This window comes from Rattus norvegicus, chromosome 8, assembly GCF_021556685.1.
Source record: "Rattus norvegicus strain SHRSP/BbbUtx chromosome 8, alternate assembly SHRSP_T2T, whole genome shotgun sequence".
Classification (NCBI taxonomy): domain Eukaryota; kingdom Metazoa; phylum Chordata; class Mammalia; order Rodentia; family Muridae; genus Rattus; species Rattus norvegicus.
Genome location: NC_141541.1, coordinates 115,764,582 through 115,781,620, shown reverse-complemented (window position 1 = coordinate 115,781,620; position 17,039 = coordinate 115,764,582). Strand labels below are relative to the sequence as shown.

At 51.8% G+C, this 17,039-nt stretch overlaps 1 protein-coding gene across 4 annotated transcripts; it reads right to left on the bottom strand.

The window, feature by feature from the left end:
• Positions 1-5,901: 5,901 nt before the first annotated feature.
• C8h3orf18 (similar to human chromosome 3 open reading frame 18) lies at positions 5,902-15,733 on the bottom strand. 4 transcript variants are annotated; one of them, XM_087561395.1, is made up of 6 exons: positions 15,574-15,723; positions 14,925-15,044; positions 13,728-14,130; positions 9,948-9,973; positions 9,206-9,353; positions 5,902-8,085 (listed from the first exon to the last, which is right to left on the bottom strand). In XM_087561395.1, exons 3-6 carry the CDS (start codon positions 13,985-13,987, stop codon positions 8,025-8,027), a joined length of 495 nt encoding a protein of 164 aa, XP_087417521.1. In that variant the 5' UTR covers positions 13,988-14,130; positions 14,925-15,044; positions 15,574-15,723; the 3' UTR covers positions 5,902-8,024.
• Positions 15,734-17,039: the final 1,306 nt, after the last annotated feature.

The following is a 17,039-nucleotide window of genomic DNA, read 5'->3' as shown; positions in this document are numbered from 1 at the left end:
AGAGGAGAAGAGAGGAGAGGAGAGAGATAAGGGGATGGGATCAAAGGATTGGGCTAGAAGACAACTTTTGGGCTAACCGAATGGACTTGTCTGATGCTGTAAGTGCCTGAGGCTGCCAGCAGGTGGCATCATAGTTGCTATGAGACACTGTAAGGCAGATTGGGATCTGTGTCCCTGCTGGGGACCTGTCAGGCTCCAGATCCCCTACATCTAGACCTTATCTGTCTGGAATTTCCCAGCCCAGATGGAGGACTGACACTCCCAGTCTGTGGTCAGGATCTCCTGTGCAGTGCAGGTGACCTGCCTCCCAGAGGGGACAAACATGCAGAGTCACAACAATTAGGGGTGACTGGGATCACCACACCCTTCCCTGTGCCTGGATCAAGTACCCTGGGGCCAGAGTGACCAGCTGAAGTCATTGCCAATACCGACCCCATGCACTAGAGTTGAGGGGCACAGTGGATATTTGTGGGTTTCCCCATTGTAGTGAACATAGGTGAGGCTTCTCCTCGGAGCCAACTTTCCAGGTGTAAACTCCGCCTCTATTCCGACCTGGGGCTCAATGTGTTTTTGTGCTCATCAGGGCCAAGTGGAGCCAGCTATCTCTTTGATATTGATGGGGTGGGGAGTGTCTGATTAGAAAATGTCCTGGGGCTTAAGAAGCCAGCAACCTTCCTGGGTATCAACTCTACCAAGAGTCAGGCATGTTCCCAAGCTGTCCCCCTGCCACCCTACTTCCCGGCTGTGTGGCCCTGGATTAGTCCCCAGGCCTCTCTAAACACACCTGTGCTTTTTCTCTGACCAAGCGGCTGAGGGAGAGGACGGGTGGATGTGCATGGTGTGTAGCTGGTGCTATGTGTCGGGCTGGAAGTTGGGTATGGGGCGTGTGAAGTTACTCTCCAGTACTACACCTGGCACCTTTCTCTTCCTTCTCCCTCTCCTTAATTGTGTCTTCCTCCTTGTTTTGGTTTTACACAGGCATTTCCTACAATAGTGCCCAGGTGGGTCTCAAACTCACAGTCCGGCTGTCTCTACCTCTAGAATGCTGGGGTTGCAGATAGACAGACACATCGTGTGCTCAGCCTCCCTTTGACTTGTTTCAGGCAAAAGAGAGAACCTGTTGTCTGGGTCAACGATAAAAAGGCACGTGAGTCTGGAAGAGAAAGGTTGAGGGGACTGAGGGGTCAGGAAGAGCAGCCAGGTGAGGGATGACCAGGGGAAGGTCCCTAGGAGGGTGATCTGTACCAGGATTGTGTGTTCTTCTTGCTGTCCCTTCCAGATCATAAGGCAGCTCCCTGAGTTGTGACACCCTGCAGGTACATGCCCATGGCAAGATAGTATTCCAGGTTCCAGCACCACCAATGCAGGCAGCTGGACTCCAGGCCTTCATCCAACCTCCAGTCTTTGCTAAGCGTGTCCTCTCTCATCATGGGTCAGGCCAGATGGGTGCCCGCGTGCAAGCAGGCAGGTTTCCTAAGTCCCTTCAACAGCTTCCGAGGGGTAAGCCAGCATCTCCAGCTTTAGATTTAAAGGGCTCTGGGACCCAGAAAAAAAAACTTTAATTTGTAGGACTACAGAAGTTTGTCCCCAGGCTGTGGATGAGGGAAGCCTGTGTGACCATCACAAGGGAATCTGCCTAGACTGTGGCATCTTCCAGATACCAACGTGCTTGCCGGGAGAGAGAGCTAACTTCCACAGGATTTCTTGAGGAAAGTCGTAGGTAGAGTCCTGGCCAGAGCCATCCCCACATCCTAGCCAGCAAGCAGAAAGAGAAAGTGACTGGACATGTTTCCAAGCCTCCTCTGGGCAGCCTTCCCTGACGAAAATAGAGCAGCTCCGTTCAGTACCCTTTTTCTAACACAGCAGAGTGGGTCCTGAAAGGCAGGGTGTCCCTTACAGGTCAGACGCTTGCTTCATCCTGTGTTCTCTGAGTGAGGTCTGGGAGGCCCAGGGAAGAAAGGATACCACATGTCAGATGACTCTTGTTTCAGGATCTGAGAGCCACCCACCCAGCCCAGCCCACTGCACTGTAAACAGGCTGTCTGCAGAGGGTTCTTGTCTGAGCACCCGGCTGGACTGAAGGAAGCACTGGGGGCGGAGGGCGTTGTGAGTAGCCTCACCAAATAGAATCTAGCCCAAATCTCAGCCTCTGGGACAGGCGAGGTGGGTGGTGAGAGGGCTGGCTGGAGTCGTGTGACATCAGACCTGAACTCACAGAGAGATCTTAAGGCCTGCCAGTCACCTGAGGAAGCGAAGCACCAATGGGCCTGGTGGCCAGGGGGACCGGAAGAGGCAGTGGGTGCTTGGCCCAGGGACCCTCCTGTCTTGCTCTGGGCCAGGCCAAGCCTCTGATGGGGAGGTCTAGGCTGGAGATCATATGGCAATGGGATCATATGATCATATGGGAGCCTCAAGAAACACCTCCCAGAGACAGAGGGCCATTCTTTTCAGCTGGGTGTTCCAGGAGGAAAGAGAGTCTCAGCTTCTCTCCAAGTTCACCACCCACCAGGCAGATTCTCCGTGTCTTTCAAAGCCTCCACAGCCTGTTTACATCTCTGGCCACTTTGGGCAATGCTTGCTATTGTCACCTTTAGGTCACTGTGAAGATCCGTGTCTCCCCTGTGTGGGTCCACCAGGGAATATTATTTAGAACTCAGAATCCAGAGCCCGGTGAGAAGCTTAATGGGTTCTGGGACTCACTAGTGATATCGGCTGCATCCTGGGTCTCCTCCTGCCCTTCTGGTCCCCTACACAGTCTAGAAACCTCACACTGTGGGGGACACTAGGAAGGAGGTCCTCCTGCGAGTGATTCTCTCTGCTTCGAAGCTCATAGGAGTTCAGGCTCTTTGGAGTTTGCCTCTAAAGGTGAGGACTGAACTATGCTGGGTAGTTTTATGTCAGCCTGACACAAGCTAGAGCCATTTAGGAAAAAGGAACCTCAATTGAGGAAACCCCCCCCCCCATCCCTTTGGTCAGAGGACAAGCCTGTGGTGCCGTTTCCTGACGGATGATTGATTTGGGAGAGCCCAGGTTACTGTGGGAGGTGCCACTCCTGGGCAGGTGGCCATGAGGAGCAAGTCAGTAAGCAGCACCCCATACAGTGCCTCTGTACCGGCTCCTGCCTCCAACTTCCTGCCGTGACTTCTCTCAATGACGGCCTACAATGTGGAACTGTAAACTGAAATCGAACGTGTTCTTTGCCAAGTTGTTTATGGTTGCGGTGTGTTACCATAGCAATAGAAGCCCTAAGACACTAGCCCAGGCAGTGACTTACTGATCAGAGCTAGCCTGGGCTATCAGAGATAGAATCCTGACCACCTCTCCCAGCTTCTCAGCCTTCAGGTTCCAGCTTCTCAGTGCCAGGCAGAGAAACACGGACTTCTGGAGGACCTCCAAGTGCTCTAGCTTCTTACCTCCTACTGACCCGTTTGTCATACAGGGATCTCAGCTCTGCTGTTCAGGGTCCACCTAAGTTCCAAGGATGTCACCTTCCTAGATGTACCGTAAGAACTGGAAAGATCTGAGACGCAGGCTTTTTAACGCACACTCCTGTATCTGGGGCAGGGGTTAGGGAAGGAAACTCCAGAGGCATGGTCAGTCATGTGTGCACAACCCCATGCACACAGATAATTTTACAAAGAACAAATAAATCTTTTTTTTTAAGAATCCCAAGAATCCCATAGTGAAGCCCAGTAAGTCTCAGTCCCTCTGACTCCTCTACCTGCTCTATTAACCCTCTCTTGAATGAAGGCTCTAACACTGGGCTTCACTATGGGATTCTTAAAAAAAAAAAAGATTTATTTGTTCTTTGTAAAATTATCTGTGTGCATGGGGTTGTGCACACATGACTGACCATGCCTCTGGAGGCAAGAAGAGCAGTCCTCTGGAGCTGGAGGTACTGGGGGGTTGTGATCCGCCTGATATCAATGCTGAGAACAGAACTCAGGTCTTCTGCCAGAGCAGTACAAGCCTTAACCACTGAGCCACCCAGTCCTCGAAGATTCTTCTTACCCTGTATGTTTGCTTCCCTTCACCTTGGGGACTTAGAGAAGGAGGGTCATCCAGATGTCCTTAAAGAGTCCTGTCCCCTACCCTGATCTGCCTCTGCAGGACCCAAGCTAAGGAGTAAGGGACAGTAACCACTGCCAACTAGCTCTGAGGGTGAAGGGAGGTGGCATGCCAGGGACAGCCACCCTGGGTGAGATGCCATCTGTTTTTATTCTGCTTGGTCACACCTAAGGGGCCCCACGTTCTTCCCTAACCTCTTCCTCTCCCTGCTCCTGATGCTCACATACTCTGCTTCTTTCTCTGTATTTTATGGCCTTTCATGAGTGTTCTCTGGTAAACCACAGCTGTCTCACCTGTAGTTGTCCCCCAAGTCCTGAGCCCTCAGAGGCCATGATGTCCTGTGGTTTTCCTCAGGTACTCTTAGAGAAGTCCCATCACCTATTCACACACACACACACACACACACACACACACACACACACACACACACACCTGTCAAATGTGCACGGCTTCACAGGCTAGCAAACAGAGAGCTGCCTGAACCCCCCATCACCCCATGCATTCCCTGGCTTAACCCTGAGCCTTTCTTTCTATTTAGCTGTAAATATAAAGATGTGGACACATAGGACCCTCGCTCATAACACTTCTCCTCCTTTCTTTCCCACCAGGCATCTTTCTCTTCCATATAGAATGAAGTACAGTGTGGGTTGCTTCACTGATGGGATGCTAGACCAGAGGGAAGTGTTTCTAGAAGAAGTCTACAGGTCAGAGCACTGCAGGGGTTTCTGAGCTCTCCCCCGGAAGAGCATCCCTTTACATTCTGAAGGCATTCCCACAGTCTGCCTGCAGCCAGGCAACGGGATTACTTCACTCACTCTGGCTCCAAGGTGACACTTCACTGTATTAAACAAGGGAAGGCCTCCTTTGAAGGCACCCATCCACATCCACCCTGATACCACCCACTACCAGCCACTGCTGCTTCTGACCTGAAGCTCTGGTTGCTATTCATAAAGAGAGATTTCATGCATGAGAGAGAGAGAGAGAGAGAGAGAGAGAGAGAGAGAGAGAGAGAGAGAATGTAGAGAGTGGGGAGGGCCTTCTTCAGAGGGACCCAACTGCTAATTTCAGAAGCAGAAACGGGGGGCAATTCTATCTTACCCCATTCACCACTGAGGACAGCCAGGCTTAATTCTTCAAGGAGAATAGAACCACTAAAACCTTTCATCTCAATTGGGAATCTGGACTTTCCTCAGGGAGTAGGAAAAAGAGCTAGAAAACAGGACAATGTGGGTAGAAGGGATGAGGTACTGTGAGGACAGAGTCTATGAGTAGGCGGCCTGTGTCACGATATAGCAGCCTGTGCCCATCACTTAGCCAGGTCCACCCCTCAGAAGGCCTGGATCATGCAGCAGAAGCCGTAGGGCTTCTGCCACATCTCTCGATATCCCTGGACCCTGGGTGTTACCCTTCAGGTGCTTTCTTCAGGATACCAAGAGGTCTTCAGCACCCACACTCCTGCACCAACTAACAATAGGGATTGACTAACAATGTGGAAACACACAGCCCACTTGCTCACCCCACGCCCCTTAGAAGTCCTGCCAATCTTCTCAGAGGCCTTCCCAAGAGCAAATAGGTCACTGACAGGTCCAGCTGTAACCCGGTGGGGTGGTCCCCGGGGTACTCATCCTCAGTCTTACCTACAGTCCTTTCCTACAGCCCCCACTTTCAGCCCAGCCCTTATCATGGAACGTAAAGGCTAAGGCCCTCCACATTTCCTTCACGCTAGTGTGAGAATCAGCTCTCTCACGAGCCTTCAGCATGGACACTGGGGCGTTTCTGGGCACACTGGTCACCTTATTGTCATTCTTCTCTAAATCGTTCTGAGCCAGATTGTTGGATGGTGCACATAACTTTATTGACTCTCCCTTCCATTCCATGTACTTGGTGCTCTATGGAGACCATTTTACGTTTGTGTTTCAGACATAGCTCCAGTGGACCCTGAGACAACACATGTCACCCCATGATCTTTGGGGATCGAGCCCTCTTCCTAATCTGATCTCCAAAGATTCTATCCACTTGACCTCCCCACCCCCAGGTATTGCAGCCATTGCCAGCCCCTTCTCCATGTCAAAGCACGAGGGCCCCAGGCCAAAGCATTTCCAAGGAGAAACAGCTGGGCTGCCTGCCATCTCATAGCCTGGATCCAAACGACTGTCCCCAGGCCTCCCACAGATCCTCACCTCACCCATTGTGTCCCTTCCTGGGGTTTTGTACCCCAAGTGTCACAGACTCCATTCTCTTTGTGTAAACATCTTAATTACATCTTTAATGCTCTCGCACAGTGAGATGCTGGAGTTAAATTACAGCTTTGTGCATCCTAAATTACTCACAGCTTTCCAGTTGCTGGAGTGCGAACATATTTATAGCAGCCAGAGGCAGGAATAAAACCAGAACCTTCCCTGAGGGATCCTCCTAGCCCCTCACCTCCTGACATGTGATATCTGCCCAAAGCACATGTCCACCCCCACATCCCCTCTAACCAGGGGATGACAGTGAAGTTGGGGACACGACTCCGTGCATGCTCAGAGTTCCTTTGTCCTAGTGTAGAAAAAAACGCCCTGTCTTTGTGGTCTACTCTGCCCAGATGCCCCTGGTGTCAGTCCTGCACCTTCAAGACTTCGAGGGAAGGCCAACACAGAGACTCTATTCTATATTCCATGAACTCTGAGTGGCCCTTCCTGCAGATACAGTGGAAGAGAAAAGCTAAAATCAGACTCACTTCCTTGGGGCTTTTCCTCAAAGGACACTCCCTTTCGGGTAACCATAGTTTTCCTACAAGCTTCTGGCCTGTGACCACCTTTAGGCCAGCAGCATCTCCCAGAAGCCCTTATAGGAAGGGAGCCATTTCCGGAAGCAGGTGTGCCCAGCTTTTGGAGCCTGCTGAAGAAACATGGTGAACAGAGGAACCCAGCGTAGTTCCTCGCTTCCGTGGTGTAGCCCTGAGCATTGACGGAGAGGAGGCAGCCTGTGCTAATGCTCCCCTCCCTATCATTGGGTGGGAATTAGCTTGCAAGGTGGAGCCAATGCAGAGAGCCTCTGTCTCACTCTCATGATGGAACAGGTACCTGTCTGTGTGCGGCCACTCCCCACATCTCGGGGAGTTGCATCTTTCCATACCCAGTCTCCCAATTTCATCTTCCTCAGCAGCTACCTTGGCTGCCAGGGATGTGGCAGAGACCTCTGGGAGGCCTCATGCTTACCCATTCACCGTAATATCTTCCCGGGCCATCTACTGGGCATTTCCGGCTCTCTCCCTGGGCCTCTTGGACTTATAAATGGTGTTGCTCTAGCTGCATGTGGAGGCACATGCCTCTAATCCCAGCACTCAAAGAGGTAGACGCAGGTAGATCTCTATGAGTCGGAGGCCAGCCTGGTCTACAACTTCCAGGCTAGCCAAGACCCTGTCTCGAAAGTAAAATAAAATGAACTCTTCCTCCCCTCCCCACACCCACAAAACAAAACAAAACAAAACAAAACAAATAAACAAAAAAAGTGCCCTGCCCTGTCCCAGTCATCTGGCTGTTTGCCTCTCTCTCTACCCTAGAAAAGGCTACAGCTTAAAAAAAAAAAGTCACTCCCCTTCAAGCTTGTGCTCTTCCGCCCCATCAGAGAAGCAGACCTTGATGCAAGGGATACCAGAGACCAGGAAACCGGCAGTGGCTCTTGTCTTCCTGCATAAAGGCTGCCTTCTGTGCCAGAGCCATGGGTTCAGAAGTCAGTGGCCAGATGACTAGCCTGGTCAGGACTCTCTCCGAGAGCTTGAGAGTCAGTGGGCGGGGTCTCAGCACAGCTGGGGTCTGTCGCAGCCCTTTCCGGCTTCAGTGGTGGTGATGGCTCTGGTCCTGAGAATAGGTCTTGACAGTCAGGAAGTGGGCAGCGCTGCCGGCACCGTGGCAGTTGTCTTTTGTAAGAGGTCCAGGCTTGTTCTCGGGCCTCTCACGCGTGGATGGCATTGGCTACGTCGGTAAACACCAGCCTACTGGGCCTCTGCAGTGGGCCCTGGGAAGGGAGAGTGCTCTGCAGGGAGACAGGCAAGTGCATCAGAAACCTTGACCAGGGGCTGGGGATTTAACTCAGTGGTAGAGCCCTTGCCTAGCAAGCACAAGGCCCTGGGTTCAGTCCCCTCCGGAAAAAAAAAAAAAAGAAAAGAAAAGAAAGAAAAAAAAGAAAAAAAAGAAACCTTGACCAAAGGCAGTCTCTTGTCCAGTCATTTCCACCTTCACTTCCTGGTGCCTGCTTTTGATTGGCACCGGCTATGCCTCGTGTCTAGAGTGCCCATCCACCAAGCTCAGTCTAGAAATATGATCTGGCTCAGAAGACCTCCCTCCCCCAAGCCCTTCCCAACTTGCCCTGTCACCTTGGCAGCACTTCCTATGGGCTTAGTATTGGATTAATTATGCATGTATTTTTTTTTTTTTTCTGTCAGCAGGAAGATCTGGTCTTCTTCCCTCCGAGGACAGGGTAAAACACAAGGGTGGATCAAGGACAGGCCCAAGCCTTACATGGAACCACGTTGAGGATTAGGGAAAGTGGTAGCAAGCGGTTTGGTTGGTTAGTGACTCTGACAGGATGAGGGCATGGGTGCCCACTCCCTTTGCATACAGGAGGTGTGTTTGGCTTGGGCCCCCACTTCCCTGGATTGTCAGGGACTCAGATTCATCTGCCAACTCACCTCAGTGGGGTCACTGCTAAAGAGTCTGATCTCACTCACAACCCACTCAGGTCTACGGACCCTCGTGGAGTAGAGAGACTAAGGGTATTTGCCCATCAATCCTGTCTTTTAAGTTTTGTTAGTTTATTTTTCTGCTTGCCCAGCTAGCACACGAGGGCTCACTGGGCAAGAATTAGGATTTCCAACTGTAGATGAGGAAACCGGGTTCTTAACTGGGCCTCCATGATCTACAGGCTATCAGAGCTGAGCCAGACTGAATCCCACAAAGCCCGGCTTTGCACATCAAGTCTGAGAGCCACAGAAGAACCTAGCAGTTTCTGAACTAATCTGAAGAGACCCACGTGCTCGAAAGTGCCACCTCTTCACCTGGCAGGTGCCAGCAAAATGCATGGAGAAAAGGATGGGGGGGTGAGTGTAAGAGAAAGGGCAGCTCCAGGCTGGATGGGAAAATTAGCCAGTGCCCACCTTGCCCTGTGTGGCCTGCAGGGAGGCAGCAGCCTGCAGGGAGGCTGCATCTCGTCCGTGCTCCAGTAGTTCCTGCTCCAGTTCGTCTTGCTCCTCCGTGGGGTCAAAGTTGTACATAGGCATGAGCTGGTGGCGTAACTTCTCCAGCCTAGGGGTAGGACAGAGGCTGTTTAAGCTCTAGCCACTAAGGGAGCCACACACCAAGTTTAAGGTGCCTAAGTCTTCCCTTAGGGTTCACTGACAGACATCTTTGAACCTCCAGTACCAATTTGACTCTCAGAGGGGTAGCCTTAGAATGAGCACGGAGCTATTCCTGGGTCTGGTGGGACCGTCACCCACAGGATCCACAGGGGTTACTTGGGCCAAGATCCTATTGCAATCCTGGGAGGTGGACATAGACCCGGGCAGAAGCAGAGATGGGGAGCCAGTGGCAGTCAACTTAGGACATCAGGACAAGGGTAGCTGGGGTGGCCATGATCCTATCCTTCTTTCCTTTCCCCCCAATACCAGGGCTACACTTGTTTTCTCAGAGTCTTCCTCCCTGCCTGCCTGTGTGTGAAAGTGGCCATCCCCAAACATGAATGGGCAGAAGAGCCTTGATTCCCTGCCCTGCCTCCATGCCCCCAACCCCCCAGAGAAAAGACTTAGTGCTGGGGCCTGTTTCTTCTTTCCCACTCACATCCCCTGGATCCCAGCCCAGCCCTTCCCACAGTTATAGCTTCAGGGCCGTCTGGGCAATTACCTCTTCTTCTTCCTGATGTATAAAACCTGCAAGAGAAGGAACAGCATCAGACGGTGAAGGAAGAAGGTCCCCATTAACCCAGCATGTCCTCATGGTAGGGGAACTGCAGGGAATGAAGCATGGGAACCTGTGGGTCCCCATGTCCTCAGGGTCAGTCCCATCCCACACAGACATCTTACATACATGGGTCATGCTCATTGTCCCTGTTCTTCAATAAAGTCTGGCTAAGCAGCCCAGTCTTGCCTGGAACGCCTTAGGTAATCCAGGCTGGCCTTGAACTCTCTCTCCATCTCCACCCTTCTACTTCATTCTGAGTGCTTGAATTACAGGTCTGCATAACCCCACCCAGCTCCTTTGATATCTTTTGATGCCAGGAGATCCCACACTAAGTCTGGAGATTCAGAGATGGGGGCCAGGCATAGGAAAACGAGTTAGGCCTGTCTGGAATTGGCTGTTTCCGGCTCTCCAAATCCTAACTGCCCACTCAGAATCTGCCTGGGCCTCCTCAGTGCTGAAGGGGAAAGGGAATACTTCAGCATGTCTCCTGCCCTCAATTCTCACCAAAGCCACTTACAGGTAAAAAGAGCAGCAGATCAACACTAGGCAGACATAGCACAGAAAGACTCTAGGCAATGCTCAACACCCCTGAGCCCCACTGAGGATCATCCCTCAGAGCCCTGCACCCCAGGGTCACCCCTCAGAGCCTTGTACCATGAGCCCCAGGGTCACCCCTCAGAGCCCTGCACCATGAGCCCCAGGGTCACCCCTCAGAGCCCTGCACCATGAGCCCCAGGGTCACCCCTCAGAGCCCTGCACCATGAGCCCCAGGGTCACCCCTCAGAGCCCTGCACCATGAGCCCTAGGGTCACCCCTCAGATCCCTGCACTCCTAAATCCCATGGTCACCCCTCAGAACCCTGCAACCCTGAACCCCAGGGTCACCCCTCAGAGCCCTGATGCTAGAGGAACCTAAGAAGGTCCTTCGGACCCTCCATTCCTTGTCAAGGCACAAAAGTAAAGGATTACAACCAAATCCTATCTTGACCCACAGGCAGGAGCAGGAAGCCTTGGAAGTAAGCACCAGAGAGAGGGAGTGGGGGATATTTGGGAGCCCGTGACGGGGCAGGGACTCCGGGACTACTGCCAGCATTTGCTCTTCCCCAAATTGGCGATTTTTAATTATCAAGACTATGACAGCCTGGCTGAGTGGTGGCGGCACAAGCCTTTAATCTCAGCACTCAGGAGGCAAGGGTAGAGCTCTGAGTTTGAGGCCAGCCTGATCTATAATAGTGAGTTCCAAGACAGCCAGGGTTATATAGTAAGACCCTGTCTCAACCACAAACAAAACAAACAAACAAACAAACAAGAAACAACAAAAAATAATATGGCAGCTTCTGCCTAGGGAAAAAACACATCCTTGAGTTTGTCCTAAGACCCTGTGGTTCCCGCAATCTTTGTAGCCCACTCATAGCTTTTTTTAAAAAAACTTTGTGTGTGTGTGTGTGTGTGTGTGTGTATGTGTGTGTGTGTGTACACACTGCAGCCATCTTCAGATACACTAGAAGAGGGCATCAGATCTCATTACAGATGGTTGTGAGCCACCATGTGGCTGCTGGGATTTGAACTCAGGACCTCTGGAAGAGTAGTCAGTGCTCTTAACCACTGAGCCATACCTCCAGTCCCACTCAATAGCTTTAATCTGTTTGTTTAATTCCCAATCTGGCTCAGAGCTTTTCCTATGTGATGTCAAGTGGAAAAATACTGAAGTGTTTCTAGCTCATCTACCTGCTTCAGAGTGACCCCCTGCTGTCCTATGGGTAGAAACAACAGAACCTCAGATCTCTGGGTCATCCCCAGCCCCCTCCCACCCTGAGCTCCAGCCACAGTACCCGAAGCATGCTCCTTGGCCTCATGACTCTTGCTCCAAATGTCCTCCTCCCTCCCCTGTGGCCTGTGACTCAGGATAATCTATAGGAAAAACCAGATGAAAACGCAGTGCCTTTGCCCTGAGGCCCTTCCACCCCAGTCAGGGACAGGCTTCCCTTTCCTTTCCAAACCTCCCTGCCTCTCACTGTCCACCCCACATCTCCCAGGGAGCTTTCCTGCTCTGTCCTGGCCTGCACCAAGGCCTCTTCACGCTCCTGGGTGAGGCATGAGGCTGGCACCGACTTCTCCATGCACCCATGGCATGGCTCAAGGCTGGCACAAGGGAGAAGGAAGAGGCACTCAGGGCACATGTCTAAAAGTCCCCTCTTCTCTGTGCCCTCCCATATCTTTGTCCCATCACCTTCTGCCTCTCTATCTTTGGTGGAAAGGTCATCCACTCTGGCCCGAATGTCCCTTGGGGACAAAGCAAGGCAGCCTTATCAAATTTCCAGGTCAGAATCTTTTGTTCAGAATCAAGACGGATTCTAAGTCATTTGCCCTGAGGTTAGGGTACCTCGAGCTGTTAGTCACCACATAGGTGCCAAGGGGAAGCACTAGAAGTTTGCCTTCCTCCTGCCCCAGGAAAGCTCTCCTTCCTGGCCTCCCTCTGCCTGTCACATACCCTAGCCTTACTTGCTGGTCAGCAGCTGTTCCCTGGCAGCTCTCCCAAGCCTGCAGGGCCCATATGGCAACTCTAGTTTAACACTGGCTCTGGTCAGGCCATGGATGACTTTCCCTGCCCGGCTTTTGTGTTTCTGTTGTTTGTTTTGCTTTGTGTGTCTCTGTGTACGTGCTGTTTGCTTGTTTGTTTGCTTTTAGTTCAGTGCTTAAGATTGAATTTAGGACTTTGTACCTGCTATGCATGCACTTGGCTACTGATCTGAATCATCACCACCCCTCGACCCGTTCCCCCACCCCTCGCCCCATCCAGCCCCATTTGTCAGATCCATATGCTCCTGAGCTCAAGGCTAGCCATCATTGCTTGTAAAGGGCAATGGGCAGAATACCATTATTACCAGCCCCTCTGGGGGGGCTTCAGGTGTACCTCGTTTTTCTTAGTCTTAACTTTATGATCCCTAGTGGCTTTTTAGTGACACCCTCTGTGTCCGTCACTCTTGAAGGCTACCTCTGTTCTGATGGCTGCCTGACCCTGCCCTTTCTCGTGACAATGAGTTCAGGCTCCTACCTGGAGTCTGAGCTCTAATGTTTCTCCCCAGCAGTCTCTGACCATCCAGCCCAGATTAAAGAACCCCTTGCCTATTAACCTAGTCTTCAACAGACACACAAGTCAGGACCCTGTCTCTTCCAGCCCTGTTGTGTCCTAAGGGTGAAGGAAGAAGAGCTGGTATATAAATGAATGCATAGGGGCTGGGGATTTAGCTCAGTGGTAGAGCGCTTACCTAGGAAGCGCAAGGCCCTGGGTTCGGTCCCCAGCTCCAAAAAAAAAAAAAGAACCAAAAAAAAATGAATGCATAAATTAACTGCTAACAGCCTCCCACCCGGACTCTGCATCCCACACAGCATCCCAACTATCTCTGGCCTCTACTGCTATCAAGACCCCCACACTCCTCTGTTTCACTGCTCTGCCTGCTGCTCACAGAACCTCCTACCTGCTTCAAACATCTGCCTGTGTCTGGACCTCAACCCCAATCTTAAAAGTCCCAGACCCAAACACCATGTGTCATTCAGACTCATTTCTGGTTCTCCCAATTAGAATTGCTCATCTGGACCCCAGTAAATAAATCTTAGCGAGGTGGGATGGGAGGGGGTTGCGTTATTGTTCATAGACATTCTAATTCACTTGTCTGTAGATCTAAACACTAATCACCCTCCCGCAAAGGACAGCGTTCCAGACCTTCTCCAGCTTGCCCCGGCTCTCACCATGGCCACAGCCAGACCAATCACTGTGATGATCCCAAAAGACAGAAGCATGGTACCCACACCAGCTGTACCGCCTGCCATATCAGGCATTCTGGTGTCATTGAAGCTTGTGGTTTCGGGGCTGAGGGTGGCGGTCTCTGTGGTAGAGCCTTCGGTGGCAGGCTCCAAGTCAGGCTCAGTGGTGGGCGGGTGGCTGCTGAACCAGCTCTGAGTAGCTGGGACCCTGGAGTTCATGCTGATGCTGGGAGACAGCCAGTGCTCAGTCAACTTGCCCACTGATTTCTGATGCTAGGAGTGTCCAAGGCTGTCGTTCCCACCACGGTGACGACCACTGGCACAGCCAAATTCTTACCAGGAGACCCCTGCCTTTCTCAGTTCTAAAAAGACAAGAATAAAAGCAGGAGTTACAGCTAGGGGGCATGTCTGTGAGATCAAGTCCCTCTAGGATCTGAAGGCACCAAGGAAGTAAAGGTTTCAAGAGCTAAGTCAGGCAGAGCTAAGTCAGGCTCATGGGGTAATAGGACACAGGCTTCTGTAGGGACATAGGGACATGAAAGCAAAGCCCTGTCATCCCTGCACGATGACTACAGTGATCGCAATTGGAAGATAGGAGAAGATGCAGGAGGCCTGGAAGAAAAAGTCCACTCCTTGCACAATTATCTCTGTAACTGCTACTTCCCCTACCCCTATCTTCTCACTCTGCATCCTACATCCCTCATTCTGCTTGGGAATCGCCTGCCTAAGATTCAGAGAGACCTGGTATAGCCTCAGGCAAGTCACCCCTCTTCACTCTGTTTAGTTTTTCTCAAAGTGGGAAATAATGAAGAACAACCCCATGATGTTGTAGGGCTAACGGCATGTCAGAATGAACAAGTCCCCATGGGGGGCGGAACCTAGCCCAGCACAATGCCTGTCCACAAAGGCATCCGGTAAATGTTCCAAATCCCCATCACTACCACTGACAACCCAGGAGGAGTTGAGCACATCAGTCTCTGGACAGAGTTGGCTGTGAGACCCAGGCTGTGGTTGGGGCTAGGGTGGGGCTGGTGTGGAAACACCAAGAGGCAGGAAGGATAGGCTGAGCTAGATCCTCTGGCAAGGCAGTTGGCAGGGGTGGTCCAAGAAGTAAGGCACTGAGTTATATCTTCAGAGGCAATGATGGAATACCCACTTTGAAACACCTATTTCCCTCCTATTTTGGAAGCAGAGGATGGGAGATCACACAGCTTCTGTGGGTCTTGGGTAAAGCGGGGTGGGAATGAGTCTTAGCCGTGCTGCAGAAGGGGCAGACCTAGAAAGAGAAAGGATTGATTACTAGCTTATGGCTACATATATGTTTCTCCTTGTGGCTCATAGGTGTACGCGGGATGCCTCCTCTTGCAGGTGTGCATATATGTGTGAGAAGTGTGCACATATCGTTCATGGTCCCTTAGGAAGGAGCAAAGCTGGCAGAGGATCATGCATGGAGTAGACGCATTCCCTTCTGTCCTCTCCAGCTTGGCTCAGCAAGAAGTCTCAGGTTCTCTTCTGGGCTCTGCCACTGATCCCAGCCATGACCTTGGACCAGACCCTTAATTTGCTCTGAGTCTGTTTATTACTGGCCAAAAAGGAGAGAAGCCATCCTGACGACTATTTTCTTGGCCTGCCTCGGGGTCCAACGGGGAAGGGAAGAACAACCGGAGTACAAGTGGTGGGCACCATGACCTCCAAGAAGATGAATGCCATCAGGTCTTATTCCCCCCCCTATCTCAATCCCCACGCCCGCCTCCACGACCCTGTGATTCCTCCATTCCTGTGAAGCAGCCGATCTCAGCACTTACTTAATCCTCTCCGGGGCGCCGAGCTCAGTCTGAGAAGCTAAGGGTGGTAGCGACGGGCAGGAGGCGTGGGCGCGGGGAACACCCAGGCCCGGGCGTAGGGGGCGACAGGTCCGACTCAAGTAAGGTCCGCCTTGCGAGCGAGCAGGAATCAGCTAGTATTAGCCTGCGCCGGCTGACAACCTGAGCTGGGGTGGGCTGGGCCCCGACCACGGAGGGGGTGGGGCTGGGATGAGCAGCCTCGGGGGATCCCCAGGAGCCGGAGTACCTTGCCTCCCGGCCCTCTCCGCGCCCCCGGACCTTGATTGGCCGCCGCGCCTAAAGGCCGACCAGCATTGGCTCACTCGCCTGTCGCTCGGATATAGCTCCGCTCCCAGCGGGAGCTTGGAGCTGAAACCGGACAGCTAAAAGAGATTCTCTGAGAATACCTCTAACCCTGGTGGCCTGCCGGAAGTTGGGCAGTGGACCGTAGGTAGCCAGGCCCTTTCTGGGCCAGAATTCTGGCTCCCGGACAGCTCCACCCGCACTGGGGCAGACTTGTAAGCAAAAAAATATAGGTACAGAGATTTGATAAGAGCACCACCAGACTTGGAGTATTTGAAACCTAAAACGAACTCAGTTTGATCTTCTATTGAGCTTATGACCTTGAGCAGCAAATTGCTTCTCTTCTTTTGTCTCAGTTTCCTGCCTTATAGGAACTCTGATGAAAGGGCGTTTTGGTAAATGACTCCAACTATGGGGAAGACTCTTCAGTGCAAAGACGCGTTGGGAACAGAATGGAATTATCTGCATGATAGCCCACCTATACCTCTCATAATAGCTTTCATTCACAGCAAAATTTATCTCAGAACAGAAGTACCAATTTCCTAAACCCCAGAGCTGAACCCCCCCCAACCACTTAAAGCTACCCCCACCCAGTCACCTAAACACTGTTGCCCAGGATAGCCTGATACTATGTTGCCCAGGTTGGTCTTGAACCAAGGCAATTCTCCACCTCCTGGGTGCTTGGGTTTTAATGCTTAATTTTATGTGTAAGGATGTTTTGTTTGCATACATATGTGTGCACTACATATGTGTCTGGTGCTCAAGGAAGCCAGAAGAGGGCACTGGATCCTCTGGTACTGGAGTTACAGACTGCTGTTAGCCTCCATGTAGGTGCTCAGAATTGAACCTGGCTTCTCTGGAAAAGCAGGCAGTGCTCTTAACCAATGAAACAACGTTCTGGAACCCCTTGTACTGGGACTTATAGGTGTGCATCAGTACACCCAATTCCCAGCCCCTCTCCCTTTTTACTCCAATATTTTATTTTTTGAAGTAGGGTTTCATGTAGCCCAGTCTGGCCATGAAAAATAAGCTTCTGGTTTCCATGCCTCCACCAGCTGAAAATTGGGACTTATTAGTGTGTGTTACCAAACCCCATTTATGGGCACCAAACCCAGAATTGTGTGAATCTGGATTGGTGAGCACAT

Excerpts from the sequence above, each read along its gene's own strand:
- C8h3orf18 (XM_087561395.1), bottom strand. The coding sequence starts at position 13,987 with ATGAACTCCAGGGTCCCAGCTACTCAGAGCTGGTTCAGCAGCCACCCG. Across the intron at positions 9,974-13,727 it reads GCCGGGGCAAGCTGGAGAAG|GTTTTATACATCAGGAAGAA; the intron begins GTCTGGAACGCT and ends CTTCTCTTGCAG. Across the intron at positions 9,354-9,947 it reads TACATCAGGAAGAAGAAGAG|GCTGGAGAAGTTACGCCACC; the intron begins GTAATTGCCCAG and ends TCCTACCCCTAG.